Source organism: Cloeon dipterum, chromosome 1 (genome assembly GCF_949628265.1).
Source record: "Cloeon dipterum chromosome 1, ieCloDipt1.1, whole genome shotgun sequence".
Taxonomy (NCBI): Eukaryota; Metazoa; Arthropoda; class Insecta; order Ephemeroptera; family Baetidae; genus Cloeon; species Cloeon dipterum.
Window position 1 is genome coordinate 10,373,542 of NC_088786.1, and position 19,379 is coordinate 10,392,920.

Below are 19,379 nucleotides of genomic sequence, written 5' to 3' on the forward strand. Positions count from 1 at the left end.
GGAGTTAGATTGCGAGGGAAGTTAGGGGGGTTATACTCTCTCTCGGTGCTGCCGCGTGCTTGGAATGAAATAAACAAATCTGGGATCTCTTTAATATTCACAAGTGGCGCCTCGCGGCTGCCTCCTTACATTATATGGAGAACATTAATGGCCCGACGCGGAGAGAAATAACGCTACACGTTCGGCACCGAGACGGGCAATTGCATTTGCTATACGTCGGCAGAAATGCAGCAAAATAAATGTACCAGCATCTGCAGAAAAGTAAAGCGCGAAGAGAAAGTTGATAAGACGAGCTCTTGCCTCTGTGAAGGGCAGGTGGAAATGGGTCCATTTAACATTTATAAAAAAATTGCAAAACACTTAAATAATTACAACTTCTGAAACGATTTATTTCACAAATTTGAGAGAGACAAGGGCTAAAACAGAAGATTACAACCGAAAAGTTACAAAACGAGACAAACTTTTCATCAAGCAAATTGAGGCAAAACTTTTAGTGGTGGCCCAAAATATAAAAGTTCTTTCAGCCTCGAAATCAATCATCTTTATCTCCGTGCGGTCGGCCGTATCATTTCAGGGCTCATTCTTTTTCCGCTTTTCTTGCGCCTCTATTGTGTTTGGCCGGAATTAATGCGGTGCGGCGAATTATTCAAGTCACGCGTCCATCTGAATGCTGTGCGTCGGGATATGTGCCATTTTACCAGGACCTCCTTTATGTCTCGGGCTTTCCCCTCGAAGGGGCCTGAAGAATGCCTTTGGGGACCAAATAATATGACGTGGGCTGGAAAGTTTCCTGGAAAGTAACTCGTGGAATCTGTGGCACAGAGGCGGAAAGTGGCTCGTCAAAAAGTATGCGACGGCAAAGAGTTTCTGATGTGTTGTACACGCGGAGTGAGACGGCAGGGCAAGCCGTGATTGATTTCCTTTAACGTGATGTGCGGAAGCGCGTGAGCCTGTTTGAAGTTTGATAGCCAACAACCATGAGCTGCTGAGCCATTAAGGCTGAATTTCAAATTTAATGGAAGAGCGGGCATTAAAAAATAAGGTATACTTTCGTCGCAAGTTGAAGATTTAACATATATATAGTAAACTAGTAATTTATTTTGAATGCTCTGATCGATTTCTGACGTGGAAGTTATTATTAAAAGGCATAATTTATTAATAAGCCACAAAAATATTGCTACTTGGTAATGTGGCAACATCAAGAAAAAATACTTTTCAGGAAAATAAAACAGAAAATATATTTGTATCCAATCCATTTCATTAAATTATCACTTGAATTTCCAAGCAAAAATGAGCTATTTGGATATTATTCTAACTATTTTTTTGGCTTGTACCTACCGATTGCATTAATACATACATACATTATTTTACAAGATTTTTCATATTATTTTTTGGTAAAACCTATGAAAAAAGAGCTCAGCCCAATACAACTTTGTGTTGCGCGGTCTCACAAAAATATAGCTTACATCTCACGATGATGTATGAGTTTCCTCAGACTTTAAAAAAATCGCGGCATTTCAATAACTCTCTTCCGCCATATCTGATTTCCAGAAAGTCCATTTCCTGAGGCATATAATTTGCTTGGTAACGAAAAATTAATTTCCAATCCGGTCCCGATTTGACGGCCAGGGCGCAGAAGGAGGTCCTGCACCCCCGAAAAAGCTGCACGCAGTCAGTCGGCATTCGGATGTAGACTGGCGATGGGTGGTGCGTGCGTCTCGGGGCGTAAGGGGTGTTGTGCACCGCCGGCACGTACTCAGCACCCTCAAGACTCGCGTCGCCGCCGACCATTAGGCCCTGTTGCTCAAATAAACCCTCGCGCGCCCGGCCAGCCTGATGAGGTCGTTACACTCAAGTGACGTGCCCACCCAAAACCAATTACAGGTGATCATTTTTTGATGCCCAGGCCCACCACCCCCGCTGACCGGACGCAAGAAAAGCAATTTCGCCGGCGACGGATGTCATGTCTATGTGACTGACAAATTGAAAAACGAAGGCCGCCTGCCAAATGGGAAAAGGGTTGGCTTCGATGTAATTATTCCGAGGTAATTGAGACGGCCCACGCTGAAGGTGAGTCTTTTCTAGCAAAAGGAGAAATGGAGTCAGCATCCCCTGAAGGATTTAAAGGGGGGGGGAAGTTAAGCTTCGAGGGAAAACTTTGTGAATTATTCATACAATATCTACGGGATACCGTTTAATTATCTTTTTAATTGAATGAAAATGTTTGGTGCAGTTAGTGTTGATTTTAATTTAAAGGCAAGACACTGCTGATAGAGCCCAAACCCAAGCAACAAAAATGAAATTTTCTCTACGTTTTTTCCATTTACTGGACCTCTAAAATGAAAATGTATGCATCAACATGAATCATTAAACTCTTTTTTTTAGAAAAAAAATTTGAATCATGTTTGTTTCTCTGAAGCCTAAAAATTTATTTGAACTCGGCGATTGGTTCAAGTTAAAACTCATTTATACCGTTTTATCACCGCGAAAACAGGACGGACTAATAAAAAATGAGGAAAATACCATAATCCTATCAAGCGTTGCTGTACTTAAGCCCGGTATCCGCTCACGATAAGCCATGGATGAAATTTATGAGAATGCAAAACGTGCACGTATTCCAATCTTGTCAAATATGAAAGTGATTTTTCATAAAGCATTGGTTCTGGGGTTTTGCTTTAAATCCGATTTTGAGGATTTTGTGGTACTTTTCCGAGCTGTGGCAAACTACAAAAAATATATCAGGTCACTTCTGATTTTCATTGCTGCGCAAAACGAGAAATCAGCCCTTTGCAGCATTTCGGGGGATGGGCAAGTCCTTCGCTGCCGTTTTGCATGGGACGCTTAATCCCACACATGCGAAAAAATCGGAAGTGATGTGAAACCTGCTGTGCGCGAGCCGCTGCTGAAAGACAATAATTAAAAATAAGTACACAGATGAGGCCTCTCATTCCATATGGTGCTCTCTGTAGCGCCTCAAGGGGGAGGATTGGGGTGGGTCGGAGATTGGGCGGACGCTCAGGCGGCTGCGGAGGAAGGCCGTGGCGCCGGGGAACAGGAAAATTCTATTTTATGCCTCGAAAAAGTCTGTCTGCGAGATTCAATGACCATTAAAATGGTATTAGCTGCTGACGACATTGTACGCGCGTAATGACTGTGAAAAAGACGACACTTTTACAAAAAGACGGTTCACAAAGGAAAATTACTGAATGCGATAACATTATCCGACTGAAAAAATACGCAAAATTGAATCTCTTTAATTGCAAAAGAATTCGAGGAATGCTGCAAGATGCGATCAGAAATAAAATAATAAAATGCTAATGTGAAAAACGTTTCGTTTGTCATTTTTCACAAAATAGAAAATTCCTGTTCATTTTGCGTCTCTTTGAAAAGGAGCTCACGACGAATGACTTACCGGAACCGAACAGGGTTTGTCCAAGGCAACTAATTCCTCATCAACGTGAACTAGTTGGATTCGTTTTGCTAAAATTGGCGTTTCATGTCTGCAAAAGTGACACAAAACACTCAACATAAACAAAGGGGATCACAACGACCGTAAAGCAAATAAAACTGCCTCAATCCGACGGGGAAATCAAGGAACAAAACAAACGAAATCTAATAAAATGGGAAGAGTTGAGGAGCAAACAACGCAGAAGTTATGAAAAGTATGTATCAGAAAAACACAAACCGAGGCATGGTTCATATCTTTGTGCTTGTATATGTAGATGGCTTTTTGATCCGTTTTAAGTGTGTTTTATTTGTGAGAATACGAGTGTACCAACCATCGTTGGTATACTTTTACGCGAGTGCGCTTAAAGGTGGAGCTATACAATTTTTCTTGGTTCGGAGAAGCGAGTGTAAATCAAAATAAATTTACGATGCACACAAAGCACTCGGCTGTCGTTTTTCCACCGCTGCTCTTTGCCTGTGCGCTGGGTGCACACAGCTTCATTGAAGCTCAGCAGATTTATACTTGGAATCAGCCACCACCGCGAGTTAGTGCGTTTTTATGATGGAGCGCGTTCCACTTTATGGAGAACTTGTAAAAAAGTGGCCTCTTTGCAGGATATGTGGAACAACCCAAGGATTTGCTGAGGGTTTCTAGCGAGAGAAATTTATATGGGGATCTGTACCATTAATAAACAGACTTTTTACGAATATTCCGCTATGTTTATGTTTTGACCTGCAAAATGCAGGTTGAATGAATTAACGAGAGAAATGTGGCAGAAATGAAACCACTTTAAGATCCTTTAAGCGTCTAGTAATCTAAATGAGTTTACGAACGATTCTGAGCACCAACCTCTTAAAATCCCGTCAAATTTCAAAATCTGTATTTTCTCCCTCTTTAATCATAATTTTTTTCTGCGCTTTTGATAATTAAATGAATAATCATGTCGGTGGGATAATGCATTTTAATCACCGAGATTATAACGACAACAACGAGCGAACAAGCGAGCGACAAACAAGGGAGGTAAGTAATTAAAAAATAATTAAACCCTCCTCGTAGCGTTTGAGGCAAAGAAGAAGAGAGTCTCCTCCGGATATGATTTTTCCATAGCGTCACCGAGCACGGCCATGAAAAGCCCCTTAAACATTTCATTTTAATAACCGGCTCTATTTTACGACATCCTAATAATTAAATTCGGCGAGCTGAGCAAGGGGAGCCGTTCTTTCCGCGCGCGCGAATTTATTTTTATTTTATACCGCTTACGGCGTTCTAGCGCAAACTTTTAATGCGTCTCCGTGTAGCAGTAGAGTTTGCTTTGTGTGAGACGGGAACAGGGTAAAAAATGCTAACAACGAAGTGAACACCAAGGTTTCCGCCTTTTAAATGTAAACCTTAAGGTCGTACGAATAATTTTTGCGAACAATTGTCAAAAAATGAATAACAACGCTAACACCTCTAATTATAATTTTTCTTACGAGAGAAGTAAAAATATCTTCACGTTGGATTTTGGCAGTATATCATTAAAATGTGTGCGCTAATTAGCAAGCTAATGCCTCTCTTTAATTATGCGAGCAAGGAATTCGAATAAATCGTCATAGTGTGCTTAACCCTATCGTGCCAGTTGCTTCCCTAAATCAAAAAGACACCAGCGAGCGTCAGAAAAGGAAGAGCTCAATTTAATTTCAGAATTGAGCAGCAAAACAAAGTCGGCTTGGCCGTCAGACAGAATTTAGTCACGCCATATGGAGCATAGAGGGCATTTATTAGAAAACTGTCATTCTAAACAGAGAATAGAAAACAAACAGTGAGAATAAACATAAGCAACCTTGATTCTATAAAAGAACTCTACATTTTTACACTCCAAGAGGTGTTAAGATCGATTTTTAGCGATGTTCACACATTTCTTCCATCGCAATGCTCTATTTTCATTTTAATATTGAAGGAGAGCCGCGAGTAAAAACGGTCGTGTCATAAAGACCTGAGCTGCGAGTGCGAGAGAAGAAATTAAAATAAGCACCGCGGCAAATAAAGCGCTGAAAGCCGAGATGATTAAAGAGCGCGAAAAGTCGAGCCGACGACAAGTTGGCGAGCGGTGTGAATTCTTCGAGTCTCTCGAAAAATAAAATCCCGCAGACTTAGCAGCCGTGTGCCAGCGGGACGATCTCAGTTTAATTAAAATTGTTCATTAAAATGGTAGAAAAACGCCAAAGCAACCACCGAGTGGAAATAATAATAATAACGGCCACTCCGGCAGCAACCCGTCGGGCTCGTGATTCATAATTAATAAACATACACTGAGGAAAAGGAGAGCAGTCGGTTTTATAGCCAGACCGGGAAGATACGGCTCTCGGGAGATTTTCAAAAATGAATTAAGAGAGGAGCTTTCTCGTCTGCCAGTCTCTGCTTTTTTCCCTACCCTCTTGAAGAGCGCGGAATTTAATTAATTACATGCTCGCTTTCTTGGCGAGCTCGTCGCGACTTTGAGCCGACAAGATTCTTTTCATTAAGGGCATTGGAAATTTTTGCCGCTTTATTGGTACTGCTCGATAATTAGCTTCCTTTCTTTCACGTCCAACTTACTCCAGTTAAGAGTTGCAATAACAGTAATCGAATCTCATAGGGCTTTACCAGTACATCCAAGCAGACATTTCTTTGATTAGAAGTTACATTTCTTCGACGAATAATTTCATTTATCGTCGAGTATTTTAGAGCATTTGCTATTATTTATTGCAATTAAAATTGTTATCCTCGAAACGCGTCTTTCGGCTTTCCGTTTATTGCATATAACCTATTTGCGTCTATTTACTTCTGTAGATTTTGTTTCAATGTTTATTTTAAATCTGCCTCAAAACGGTAAAAAGTGGAGAAAAATGTTCTAAATGCAAAAACCAAGTTCACCATACCTTAATCTTCGTTGGTCGAGTCGCTTGATTCTTGCGAGTTCCTAAAATTCATGTGTAAAACTGTTTCGTATACATTGTGCGTGGCACGGTTCGTGTGTTGAAACGCAAGTTCAAAGGGTCTGTACTCTGTACAATCGAAAGGGGGAATTGTTGGGCGAGAGTGTTAGAGAGCACCACACGAGTAGCAACGGCAAAATGAGAGGCGGCTGGAACGAAATCGAAATAAAAAGAGAAATAGAAGCCAAAGGAGGCGAGAGAAACGTCGAGCGAGAGTTAATCTGAATGCAACTTTAAAGGTAGCATTAGTGTTCACAAAAACGATTCATTAGCTGATTAATTCACATCGGTTGACGTTTCTTGCGCCGAGAGCCAAGTGTCAAAAAGTGGAAAGAAATTGAGAGAGTTGATTGGAGTGGTCTGTCTTGATTGCCACTTACAGGAATGGACGCGGGCTTGTCAACGACCACGAGCTCAGGGTCCATGTGCACCACGGCGATATGGTGCGCTGTCACGGGGACTTCATGCCTGTAATCAACGGTAGAACCAGGTCCAAACTACTACCAGTCAAAGCGACACAGAGCACGAAAAACGTTTATACAATTGAAGGGTCCTCTCAGGGTTGACCGAATTTTAGTTTTAGTGTCAGTATATAGCTTTTTTCTTTTGTCATTATGGTACATGGAGGTTTTAGAAAAGTGATTATAGCATTTTTACAACATTCGAGCGTGGTGGAGTTTTGACTTACAGTGGTGGTGGTCATGCTGTGTCAGTGATTAGTTTGTTTGTTAGGTTAGTGAAATATTGACGATTGTTATGGTTTGTAATTGAGAGTAGTAGAGGAGGAGTACCGGGAATAACTGTATATGCTTGAAAACGAAGTCGAACCTGAGCATGAAGCGTCGCTTGCATTTGCTGAAGTAATACGATAGGCAACCTGCATGGCAGTGATTTCAGTTTCTTAAATTTTAAATGTGATGTTGGAGGTTTATGTTCAAAACATTAAACTGCTTTGTGAATTATTGGTGGTTGCAGCAAACGGTCGATTGAATCTGGAGACAGTCAAACTGGACCGAGCGTAAACCAACTAAATCTAATTTTTCCATTTTTAAAATTTCTCGGCTTGGTCATGTTGTTGCATTTGGTTTCGATTCTTCTCGTCACGATCTATCCAACAGATTGTGGCTTTTATTGAAGTTTATCTTTTTGGCAAGTTTCAAGATGCATTTTAGAGCTCATCATGTGAAATGCACAAAAATTTGGAGCCGGATATTTACACGCCAACCAACTTAAATTTTAGCTTTGGCCACAATTTAAGAATAATTTTAAATGTGATTAAATGAATTTCCTTTAATTATAGGCTGAATACTCAATCTCTTTTTTAAATAGGTCAAGTTAAAAAATGAACTCAGGCATGTTGCATATAGATCACGGACTAAAATAAAGAATATCGATTTTTAAATTTAGTTGGAGATACCTTGAAACTACATATTTCAATGGTCGGGATGATTAAACCTGCTTGCAAAAAATGAAATTTAAGGAAATTGAATTTTTGAATAATTTTGTTGATCGCTATTGATTTTTTTCTACAGATAGTACGTTATTATTTATTTGAAATTTTTAAAGTATCAGTGATTTTTAAAGTAAAGTGCTTTTTGGTCGGGCCACTGCGGCGAGATATTGGAATTATCCTGTATCTATTATTTTTTGTACTGAATTATGGCAACAATAAAGAAGCAGGGTAAAATTTTGTCATGACCACATTAGTTTGCTTATCTATTATTTCCTTTTGAATCGCAATCCTTGAAAAATAACTGAGTCGAAACCATATTTTTTTCAATGAATGAAGACTTGGAATCCGCTAGGATGAGTCATTGGTAAACAAATAGAAGGTAAAATAATATAATCCTTGCTCCCATTTCAACTGGAGGCTGTTTAAAAATGAATGAAGACGTTGGCTGTGTTTGATGTGACAAATCAACAATCTCAAGAGCCAATGTTTGCGCCTGCCTGATCAGCGAGACAGCCCAAGGGCTGCTGGCGAGATTCGCAGTTGGCAAGGCGTGCAAACGGTCCTGTCGCCTTGAGTGTGTTCCGCGCACACACGCACAAACAGCCCCGCGCGGTGAAACATGGCGAGCGCGAACGCAAACATACAAACACCGGCGCTCGCTTTCGGTTGTGAGTGAGTTTGCTGGCGCGCACGTCGTTGTTTATGATTTACTCGCGGGGTGGAATCAGGCAGCAATTATTATTGCTTCCCCGTGTGCCGCTTTCACGCGCTCGTGATTTAGGGTTGGCGCATAAACGCATGCACACGCCGGCTTGAGTGTAAGGCGTAAGGCGGTGCACGGCAACGAGGACAAAATGCGTGCCGGAAAAAGCAGCGTCGCATTAAATTAAGCCCGAATTGCCGGCGCGCGCGCGCCACTCCCGCCTGCGATGTGCAAACTCATAATAAGCAGATTATAGTGAATTATATATAATCCTGACGGCGTACGGTATTACGCGAAATTAAAATTGCGCGCGAGAACATCGCTTTTCCAGCGCGTCTTTAGCTGTACAGCGTGTTTTGTAAGATTTTCTACCGCCGACTCTAAAGAACTGCTGCATTGTAAATGTTGCATTATGCCGGCTTTATTGTTATTAAAATGTACCGGATTTGCGTGAATTTTAGATGAGACAACGAAATTATAAATTTATGCAAATATGGTGCATCGTGCATCGCTTTGTTAAATGCAAATATATTTTAATCCTTGGTTGTGTCACCGTTTTTTTTTTTTTGTAATTTGTTGGCAAATTTGGAGCAGTCAAATTTATTGAGTTCGGAGGATGAATATTGACAAGTTCTTAGTTTTACTGATGATAATTGCGACCGGCCACTGCTCCTTGCGCGCTGCCTCCTCTTGCGAGGCATAGATAACTTGACGTCGTGTAAGGATATTATTCCAGTTCCATTTGCGGGGTCGAATCGTGCTTAGTTCAATTTTTATTTTAAATAGTAAGAAATACGACTTAAGGAGAAACATAAAAATTATCCAAATAACCGACTATATTCCTATCAATACAAGTACAACCATAAAAAATTGGTATATTCTAGGAGAGATTGAACGAGGCTTTACCAAACCATTAATAAAATTGCTTTCTCTGTTTAATTTGTTCTACTCATTTAGATGAAAAGGGAAAGCGCAGTGTCGTTTATAGAAACCGTAAGTTGCCTTTAAAGCTGTTAATTCAATTACTCCAGGGCAGTTAGTTAAGGAGAATCACCACACCAAGTCTCATTAGAGGCGGCACATTTAGCGGCGGGAAATTTCCTATCGAGGAAGTAGCACTTCTTGCTTATGCAACCTGCGTGACGAGCATGTCGAGGAGTTGCATAGTACTCATTTTGTAGGAAGTAAGTGTTTCGAAATGCTTTTTCAAGTAAAATGTAGGTAAATTGGTTGAAAAATTAATTAAGAGCTTTTACGGTTATGCTCTCTTTTATCTGCACATTTTGAAGTAATTGCTCATAACCCTCTAACAATTTCGAGCATTGCGTCGTTCATGGAGCTCTTTTTAATGCTCCTTGAGAAAATTTTGTCCAATTTTAATTTACTAGATGACCGTGTGTAGCCTTAGAAACTGACTTATGGATGATTTAAGTTGCAATTTAATTCTTAAATGAAACACAAAGTCCATTTCACGGTTGTTTGTCTGGAAATCTCTCAGCGACTAATGTACACCTGGTTAATTAATACAGAATTTGATACACGCTACATGAATAGAGAAATCAGCAATTGATTGTGATTGTCAGCAACAACAAATCCAGCAATCAGCGTGTGAAACTCAATCGAAACGTATTAATCTCCAGCTTTGCAAGTGACAATGATTAGGTTTCGGTTGCAAAATCAACCTGCTTTTCAGTCTGGCTGCGATGCTAATGAGGCGGAGTAGTAATCCGCTGACAGCAGCTGTCACTCAAATCGGGCGTCCGAGTGAAAAAGCGCGTCGCCCGCAGGCAGCCAACCATCTGGCGGGATAGCATTCATTTCAGCCGCGGCCAGATCGAATGCCGCGAGCTCGCCAGAGTAATTGATGCACGCGGCCGAGCAGTGCAAATAGAAGCACCTAGCGCCGTATCTTTTGTGTGCCACTGAATTATTCATCTGCATCGAAAACAGACGGCTCGCGCGAGCACAGGATTATTGCTGCTATTACGTTTATTATTGGCACTGCAGGCCGGCATAATTGTGGCCATTTTGATTTGATTATCAGCTAATGCCCAGCCTAACTCAATATTGCACGACGGGTGCTGCGTCGGCCGCTCACTTCTTCCCTGTTATGTGCGACGGACCGATATGGAGGTGCGCGGACGCAAAAGCTGGCGGCCCTTTGCGGGAACTGAAGCTCAATTTGGCAGAAATTCCAAAGGCGATTTGGAATAAAAAGATATGGAATTTATAGTGGAGGGTAGAGTCGACTGTATTTTGCTTAAAGTGGATTCCATTGATCAAATCGAGTGTGGAGACTGCGAAAAATTCTTTTCCCCTATTTTATAGGTTGTATGTAGATTTAAGATGCCTTTGAAGGTTGATACACTTGAGAAGGTTGTTTTTAAGTAGAATTTAATGCAACCCTGCTTGACAATTTTATTTTCATGATATTTGAAGTTATTGCTGCTCCACTTTGCAGCCCTAATCCTATTTTCAGAATCAAATAAAAAGCTTTTAAATTTGGGCCACATTAACAGCTCAAATTAGTTGAGCGGCAAATACCTGGACCAATAATTATCAATAAATAGCTGAATACTAAGTAAGTTGATTTAAATTCAACTCAAAAGTTCGAATGTCATCTTTAAATTATGCTTTGCTATGTAAGAAATGTCTTTTTCAAATTCGGGAATCCTGAGATTAATTAGACAAAAAAATTATATCGAATATTTTCAATGATTGCTACAAAACATAGATTTAGGTATATTTTCCATGAATAATATTTGATTTTCTGATCATAAAAACACTATATACTTTTTTTGTAAGCAAGCATCGTTTAAAAATACTCGAGCATTGTTGGTTGTTGGGCGTCTCTCTTGTTTGCGTCCGGCGCTAATCAGAAGGGCGGCGAGTGTGCAAGCACACTTTATTGTCTCCACGTGCGTGTATAAAAATGCCGCAAAGCAACGACCTTTTCCAGGCTGACGGATTAATTAATGGCACGCGCGCAGTCATTGTGCTCGTCGGTGTACTAATTTGATTTTGACACCGTGCAAAATGAAATGTCCGACGCATGGTAATTTTCAATAGGAGGTTGGACGAGCAGAAGTGAAGTGAAAGCTGGACGATGCTGAAAATTAATATCGCTTGCCGCTTTCCACCGAGTGACTGCCTAATTGAAAGATGAAAGTTTTGGATGGGCGCTGGAAACTGCGGCGCAGATTGCATTCCACCTTAGGGTCATTTTCACGCTGGATTAGCGTAACAATAGACCGCTTTTAGCGAGCTGAAACCCTTAATGGAATCAAATTTGCCAGCTTCTTTATTAGGTCGGCCAAACTTCTCTTGGTGCCGAATTAAATGATCACGCGCACGGATGAATTTCTAGCGAAACGGAAGAGCTTTGAGCTTTTTGAAATTTATGCCACCGAGTGCCTAAGTGAATTTTGAAAGGATAATTTCGCAAGGATTATAATGGTACGTCTAGTAGAATATTTTGACCTTGAGCAGTGTGTCCTTTTCATCCCTCATTAAAAATTCACCCAAGGCAAAAATGACATTTTGCTTCCTCGGCTGCTGTGCCTTTTAAAAAATACGTCGTGTGTATGTAACACGTCCATTTGCCTTTTTGCGAGCACTCCGCCATTGTCACGTGAGTTACTTTATTCATGCTGGTGAATAAATTCATCCTTCGCCTTGTGGTTGTGCGCGCTGCACAAAGCGAAACAAAGCAGCCGTTTTCGCCAACAACCGCCGACGACAAAAGCCCCGAAAAAATGCAAAGTGGCCGTCCGAGCATGTGTGCGGCCTGCCGCTGCTTGTTAGCTAAAAATTAACGACGCTGCCGGTAATGAAAATGCAGATTCGCCTCTTTGTTCCCATCGCCGCCACCGCCGCCGTGATTGTGTCGAGACCGAGAACAAGCGCACGTACGTACATACGCGCAGGCTCTTTAATTTCAACCCCTTAGTTGGTCAAAGTGGTGCGTCATTAAAAGTTTCTCTCAGGCAGACATTGAGAGTAGTTAATGTGACAGAAGGTGGGTGGATCTCTCCTTGCACGCTTATTAATCCACAGTGAACCAGTAATTAGTGCGTGAATTGCGGACGCAAGGCTAGCCGTGCGTCGCAAACTTTATCATATGCAAAGGTCGCCTTTCCGGAAAACCCAAAAAAGGCCTAACTCAATGTTTCAGTTGGTTGCTAATTTTTTTAGCTTTTCATCGTCAAAGAACGAATCTTGCAATATATAGAGCTCTTTTAGCTACAACTAGATCCGAATAAAAGAATATGATTATTTAAATCAGGTAGGAATGTGTGCCGAAAGTTTTATATTGCTGAGTCCACAATATATATTTTCGATTTTGTTGAATTTCTTTAATGTAAAAATAGCACTAAGTTAAATTTCGATACCTTCTGTAGCTCAGTTAGAAATTAAAATCATTATTTAAAATTTTATATTCAATTGATTTAATTTTATGAAATTCAAGATTCCCAAATAATGATAACACAAAATATATAAATATGTTGGTTAAACACTTCGGAGCAATGAAGTGTGCACGAAATGAATTTCAAAATTTAATATGATGAGAAGAAAAGGCTTCGAATCTCCTTATTTGAAGTTTCAGTCCGTTTCAACTTCTTTGGAAGCTATATCAAAACAGCCAAATTTATTGCTTCTTTCGCGAGACAAAGTTTTGAGATAAAAAGCGAGGATCGTTTTCACTCTGGCGCAGTTAAAGGCGTCGGCGGAAAATAAGTAAATACAGCAGCCACTCTCGGGAAAAAGGGTGTTTTTCAGCATCAGAACATCAAAGAAGCGAGTGAAATTTCCATCATCACACGAGACGCGCTTTTTCAATTTCCTCCGTCGACGAAAATTAGGGGATACTCTCTCGCAGGCAATAAAGATTTCTGCAATAAATGTTTACCGTGGAGAAACATTTGCGTACACCAGAGTCATCACCTCGAATTATTATTTCAGGGAAACACGGGCGCGACGAGCTGTAAAAGGCCTCTCGCAAATGGGCAGCCCGAGCTGAGCAAGGCGAACCCAATTTACAGGCCCTGGTGACAATAAACGACTGGCTGCGTTGATATATATTGGCATTTTTCAGTTTGCTGCTGCAATAAAAGCGCGTGCACCAGTCCCGAGCGGAAGGCACTTGAAAAATGGCCAATGCACGAGTGGGTTCTTGTTTCCCTCCGATGCAGGGCAATCAAAGGGTACCTATACTGCAGTATTTTATCCTGCGTGGACAGTTATGGTCTGCAGCGAACAGTGATTATTTTTACGACGTTTTGTAATTTAGATGTAATGTTTTACGCGTAGAACACTCAATTTTAGCTTAATATTTTTATTGCTAGATTTTCCCCATTAATATCGCTTCAAAGGCATGAAATATTTAACAAATGCATATTTTTAGTTGTATGTCATTGGATATATTGAGGTTCCATGCTATTTTTTATTTCACAAGCACTAATTTGAGAGGATAAATAATAATTCTGTGACAGTAACAAAAATATTAGGTTAAACAACAATAAATGCTCTTCTGTTTCCCGTTTGTTGTTGGCAAATTCTGTGAAAGGATTCATAACAAATCGATAAATCCCAAACTACAAAAAGGGAAACTCATTGAATTTGCAAATCTTGGGAACGTGAGCCTCAGCCTCGCCCCCAGCCATAAATTTCGCACGATCAGACAATAAAGCACTTTTTAAAGATGGCAGCTTTCAGCTTGTTCAAACAAAATCGTACAGCTCAGACATGCAAATGAGACACGATTCGCAGGCCTCGCGTAATTGTTTGCGTATGATAATGCAAACTGCAGCGTCGGCTGTTTGTTCAGGACTCGTCTCTCATTTCCAGAAACCTTCGACATTTAAGCGCATCAAAGCCACAGAGTCAATATCAATTTATCGGTTTCTAATTTCTATACTCCCGCTGACCCCTTGGCTCGCAGCAAAAACAAATAAATTCTCGGCCGTTGGATCGCGTGACCGACGCAATCCTCGCGCAAATTATTGGAAGCTGCTTTTTTGGCCGTGATAGGGTGTAATTTATCGGCCTGTGTGTGAATGTTGCCTTATTGACCGAGGGAGGCTGCTGTTCTGGACACGTCCAACGATAAAAGAGAGCAGGAAATAATAAAGAAATCAACCGTGAAATTAGTAATCAAGGTGCGGTGGTCGAAATTGGAACGAGAAAAAGCAAACACGAGGCGAATGTAGCTGCCAAGAGAAAATAAAAGCTTTTTAGTTCAGAGTTCTCTCCTGCATGACCATTTTTCCTCATTTTTTAAAACCTGTTGTTGTTGTATACAACAGTTAAAATTTTCCAGGAGTGCAAAAATATTATGAAAATATTTTCAATGATCTTCAGTTATCGGAACAGATTTATTTAAATGTCGATACCTTGAAAAGCAGCGTTTTGATATTTCGAGTTGTTAAATCGAGCTCAACTATATAATTGCTTTTAGTAAAATATTGAAGCAAAACTTCCGTACAGTTTCCTCGAAAATGTCAACTTTACCATTAATCTGTATCGTTTGGATGATTCAATTTCATACACAGTATCAATGGTAGTACAGCCACTCGAAATTTTACGCTAGATGCTAGGGCGAGTGGCTTTATGATGATTAATAATAGCGACTGCGGTCTATGGCTGCGCCAAAGCAAAACAACAAACGCGAGCCAGCAAAATTAGGGGTCGTATAAAGTCATTCCTCTATTTGAAGGGAGAGAACGTCTAAATCGGGTGACACATCTCATCATCCGAATTAGAGAAACGGTCTGATTTGAATAATAATGTGAGCGTCTTCACTCTTTTTTACAGCTCTGTTCGCTGGCAAGAGAGAGAAAGGAAACTCTAGTTTGTTTTGAGAGGAGCAGCCCGGAGATAAAAATAAGAATAGGGGGGCTCGCGACCTAATAAATCTGCCGAGGAGATTTACAAACAAAAGAGCCGCTGCTTTTCGTGGAAATATCGCCATCTAAACTTGAGTGCGACCGCGCCGCTGGTGCCGCCGCTTTAATATTTCATCGTTTCCTTGGGCAGAAACAACAGCAACCGCCGCTCGAGCCGGAATTATTATTTGGGCGTGGATGAATTCGCACGTGCAAGATCAACAGTGAACACCGGCAGATTATCCTAGGATTAGTCAAATATTTATTTCGCAAGCTTTTCGCGCGCACACACGGCAGATCAATGCCTCCCACTCAGTGCATGAATGCTCGTTTCACGGATCCATTACCGTTAATCTGGATTAGCTTCTGCGGTATGGTACAAATTTATGCTCCTCCGCTAGTGAGCGGCTCCAGCCGGTTTATTGCGAAGGGCTTTATATGCTTTGAAAATCTCTTCGGTCTGAAGCGATTCCACTCTTTGTCAGTTGCCAACCTAGAGATTTCAGAAATTATTTTACGTCTTACTTTTTAACAAACTAGAGTTCTTTAATTAGAGCAGTCCTCTGTCAGTTTCATAATTTTTAGGATCCCAGCTTTTTAAAACCGTAAATCTTTGTCGTTTCAAGCAAATAAAAATAATATTCGCTGAAGCTAAAACTGGCTACAAATTCAAAGCAAAGATCGTGAAATAATAAAACGAAAGATGGGTAAATAGATTTTGATAACGTCTAATTTTGAGGCATTGAGGGCATCCAACTGGGAGTGAACGTCGGCTAGGGAAATGGTGCATTTGCTGATTAATTAATCAAAAGGGCCGGGAAGGAGCTCGATTTTGAACATGCGCCGCTTGTTGTTTGTGTTTGCGAGTACACACATGGCATAATACCATGACATGTGCGCTTGTTCTCTATGCACGGGGTGCGGCAGAGCAGAGGGTAGCGATAGAGGTGGATGGATGAGTGTAAGTGCTGCTGGATGCTCTCTGCCTGATGAATGATGACGATGCTGGTGCCAAAATTAGCAACACCAACTTGGCTTGATAGATTGCCACCCTCGGCCGTTCTCCCTCTCGACGCATTAATTCTGCGTAAATAAATAGACTCTGTGCACAACGCGCGTCTGGGCAAACGTCTGCTCTTTGGCCTCAATTACAAAGTACAGATCCTGAGTGCCTAAATTATCGACGGCTCTGCGGAGGTGCTAATTGAGGCTTGTTTTCTTCTCTAAGTGCGCAAGTGTGGAGCTATTTGCTTTTTTTTGCCATTTGAAGAAGTTTGCCTCCTCTGGGCCACTTTAATAAATGATTGTATACACACATTATAAAAAAGCAATTTAAAAATGTGCATCTTTCAGAATGTAAAATTTTTTATAATCTAAGTGTTAATTGTAAAAATTAAAAAGGAAAAAGCACATACCATTTAGAAATAATGGATTACTTCAAAGATCACGTATCTCTTTTGGTGCCGGCATTTGTGTATGGTGTTCACGGTAATTGCATGGAGCAAACGTCGTAAAATTCAGCTGCTATACGGGCACCTAGGCAATCCGCAAAATTGCACATAAAAATACGAATGACAGGCCGAGTGGTGGACAAGTGTGTGCATTATTCGGCAGTGCGCGCGGCTCAGCGATCCTTCCGTCCATTTGACACGATCCGGTCATAAAGGCGGAAAGTGCCGTCCGCGCGAGCAAACCATGTGCCGGCCAACTTATCTTGCAAAACGATGGCAATATCATGGGCTGGAAAAAATAGCGCGGCTGCTTTGGCAAACGCCACTCGGACACAAACAAAGCGTTATTATACGCCCATATAACACAGTCGTAATGCCCGGAGAGCAAGAGGATTTGAGTCCCGTTTGTGTTTCTCTCCACCATGGCAACGGCGGCCAGTCACGCTCTGCAGGACCAAATATTTGGGTTTGGCCGTGCAATACCAACTTGCTCTCGGTACAAACAGACTCCGTATCGCAATGGTAGTGTATGCAAATGTGGACGGGGGTAAATAGGCGTCGGTTTAATTTGAACCAAATTTAGCGAGATAATATTCAACATCGGTTTGCATATTGCGGCGTTAAAAGCTATGCGGAGAGTAATATTGGATTTTCAAATACACGTCCGATGCTTTTAACTATTAATAAAATTGTAAGGAAATTCATACACGTACAGTATTATGTGTTTTTAGCTCTTTGTGTTTGGTGCCTACTAAAAAGGGTTGAAAAAAGCTTTGACAATATTGGTCGTTTTCGAATTTAAAATAAATTAGATTCAGATCATTTTTAACATACTCAGCCGTTAATCGATATTCAAGAATCTTAAAAGCGTCTGAGCAATCTGGCATTAAGCAATTAATTATCATGAAGAGCTGAAAAATATTTTAATTACAGAAAAATACATCTTGAGCCTAAATTTCAATTGCTTTAAAATAACATTGATTTATATGGTTTGGCTCAAATAAATATTTTTCGTTTAAAAAGTATTGTTCTTGTATATTTTAGATGGACTCAACACAATAAAAATGGAAAATGTCCATCGTGATTTTTCATGTTTTATTTGAAATATCTGTTCCCATAGCAATGCGAGGAGACTAAATGTGCAGCCTACGACCAACAGGTGACCAGGCAAAAAGTGCACAAACGCGAATGCTAACGAGCAGACCGTCGCACACGGTCTGTCTGCGTCTACAGGCAGCCGACCAGCTGTTTAATATTAAATGATAATCATGAGTGGACGGCGGCGGCAGTGTAGGGCCTGCTGCTTCATTAAATTATGAGCGAGGCATCCCACTCGCGCGCTAATTAATTGAAACAGACTCGCGATGCAAATTTAATTTTGATTTCACACACCAACTCACTTGGCGTGTTTTCAATTTGACGATAATTATCACGAGCAGTATGCAGTTTGCCCTAATAGCACCTAATTGACATTGAGGATGTCTGCGAGTGGGCTTCTGATTTACCGTTTAAGGGAATTGTGCTTGTGAATTAAATGAAATGCGTTTGTTACTGGAAATAATTAATTTAACCCGAGAGGAAAAAATACTGTGTTGGGTTGCTGAAGCGATTACAGCGTAAATTTATGTTATTTGCTATGTTCAGAATATTTTATTATCATTTTCGACTTCGTTACTCTCTTTAAATTAAATTTTTGCTGGCCATTAAAAGCCAGCCTCGAAATGAAATATAAATTAAAATATTGGAAACAGTAGACGAATGCTCTCTAATTAAGAAGAGTGCTTCTCTTGATAAGTTTTTGACCTGTTTTTGGTCCTTAAATTAGCTCAATAACCTTTAAAAATAATACAAAAATGTACTACTTAGAAGTAAGATTTTTTCATTTAATTTTACATTGGATAAATCTAAAGAAACCTAAAACCAAAGCAAGAACATTTTTTTTTGTAGAAAGGTTGCCACCAGAGTTGAATGCAAATGCAGGAAATACTCCACGTTCGGGGATTTAAAGCGTGAAAGCACCCGGGGCGCCGGTTCCTCGAACCATATCCACCCCATTGCACGAAAATCGGAGCGACTATGCAATCTGCGCGTGACCCCAGCATATGTATGCGTGCGACGTATTGATACTTGGGACCGAGTTTGCATGCAGGACCGAGTGTCCACCGGCAGCTAACCAGCCACCCCCGCAAGCGTACCTACTTCCGTCGTTGACGTGAATGGCGCTGATCGTCGAACGGAACATAATGGAGCGTCGAGTGGATGGAACGTCAGGTGTTTGTCACACAAGAATGAAAACGGACACCTTGCGTGTGCCTCGTGTGTGTTCAGCACAATGGTCCAACCGAAAGTTTGTGTGTTGTGTGTATTTTGTATGTGTAAGGGTGTGTCAAGTGTGTGTGTGCCTCCAAAAACTGAGTTAAAATTAGCCTCAAAAAGCGGCAAAGCTACTTTATGTTTTTTAAATGATCGACGTCCTTGTGTGA

At 40.8% G+C, this 19,379-nt stretch overlaps 1 protein-coding gene across 8 annotated transcripts in view; it reads right to left on the minus strand.

The window, feature by feature from the left end:
- Positions 1–19,379, minus strand: part of LOC135934018 (pseudouridylate synthase RPUSD2-like) — a 179,111-nt gene that overhangs the window by 7,122 nt on the left and 152,610 nt on the right. For 7 of the 8 annotated variants that reach the window (XM_065475516.1, XM_065475513.1, XM_065475511.1 and 4 more), the window contains one exon: positions 6,786–6,873. In XM_065475516.1, coding sequence (XP_065331588.1) covers positions 6,786–6,873 — 88 coding nt within the window. Of the gene's footprint in view, positions 1–3,412; positions 3,501–6,785; positions 6,874–19,379 lie in introns of all 8 variants that reach the window. The other variant, XM_065475510.1, reaches the window with a different exon arrangement.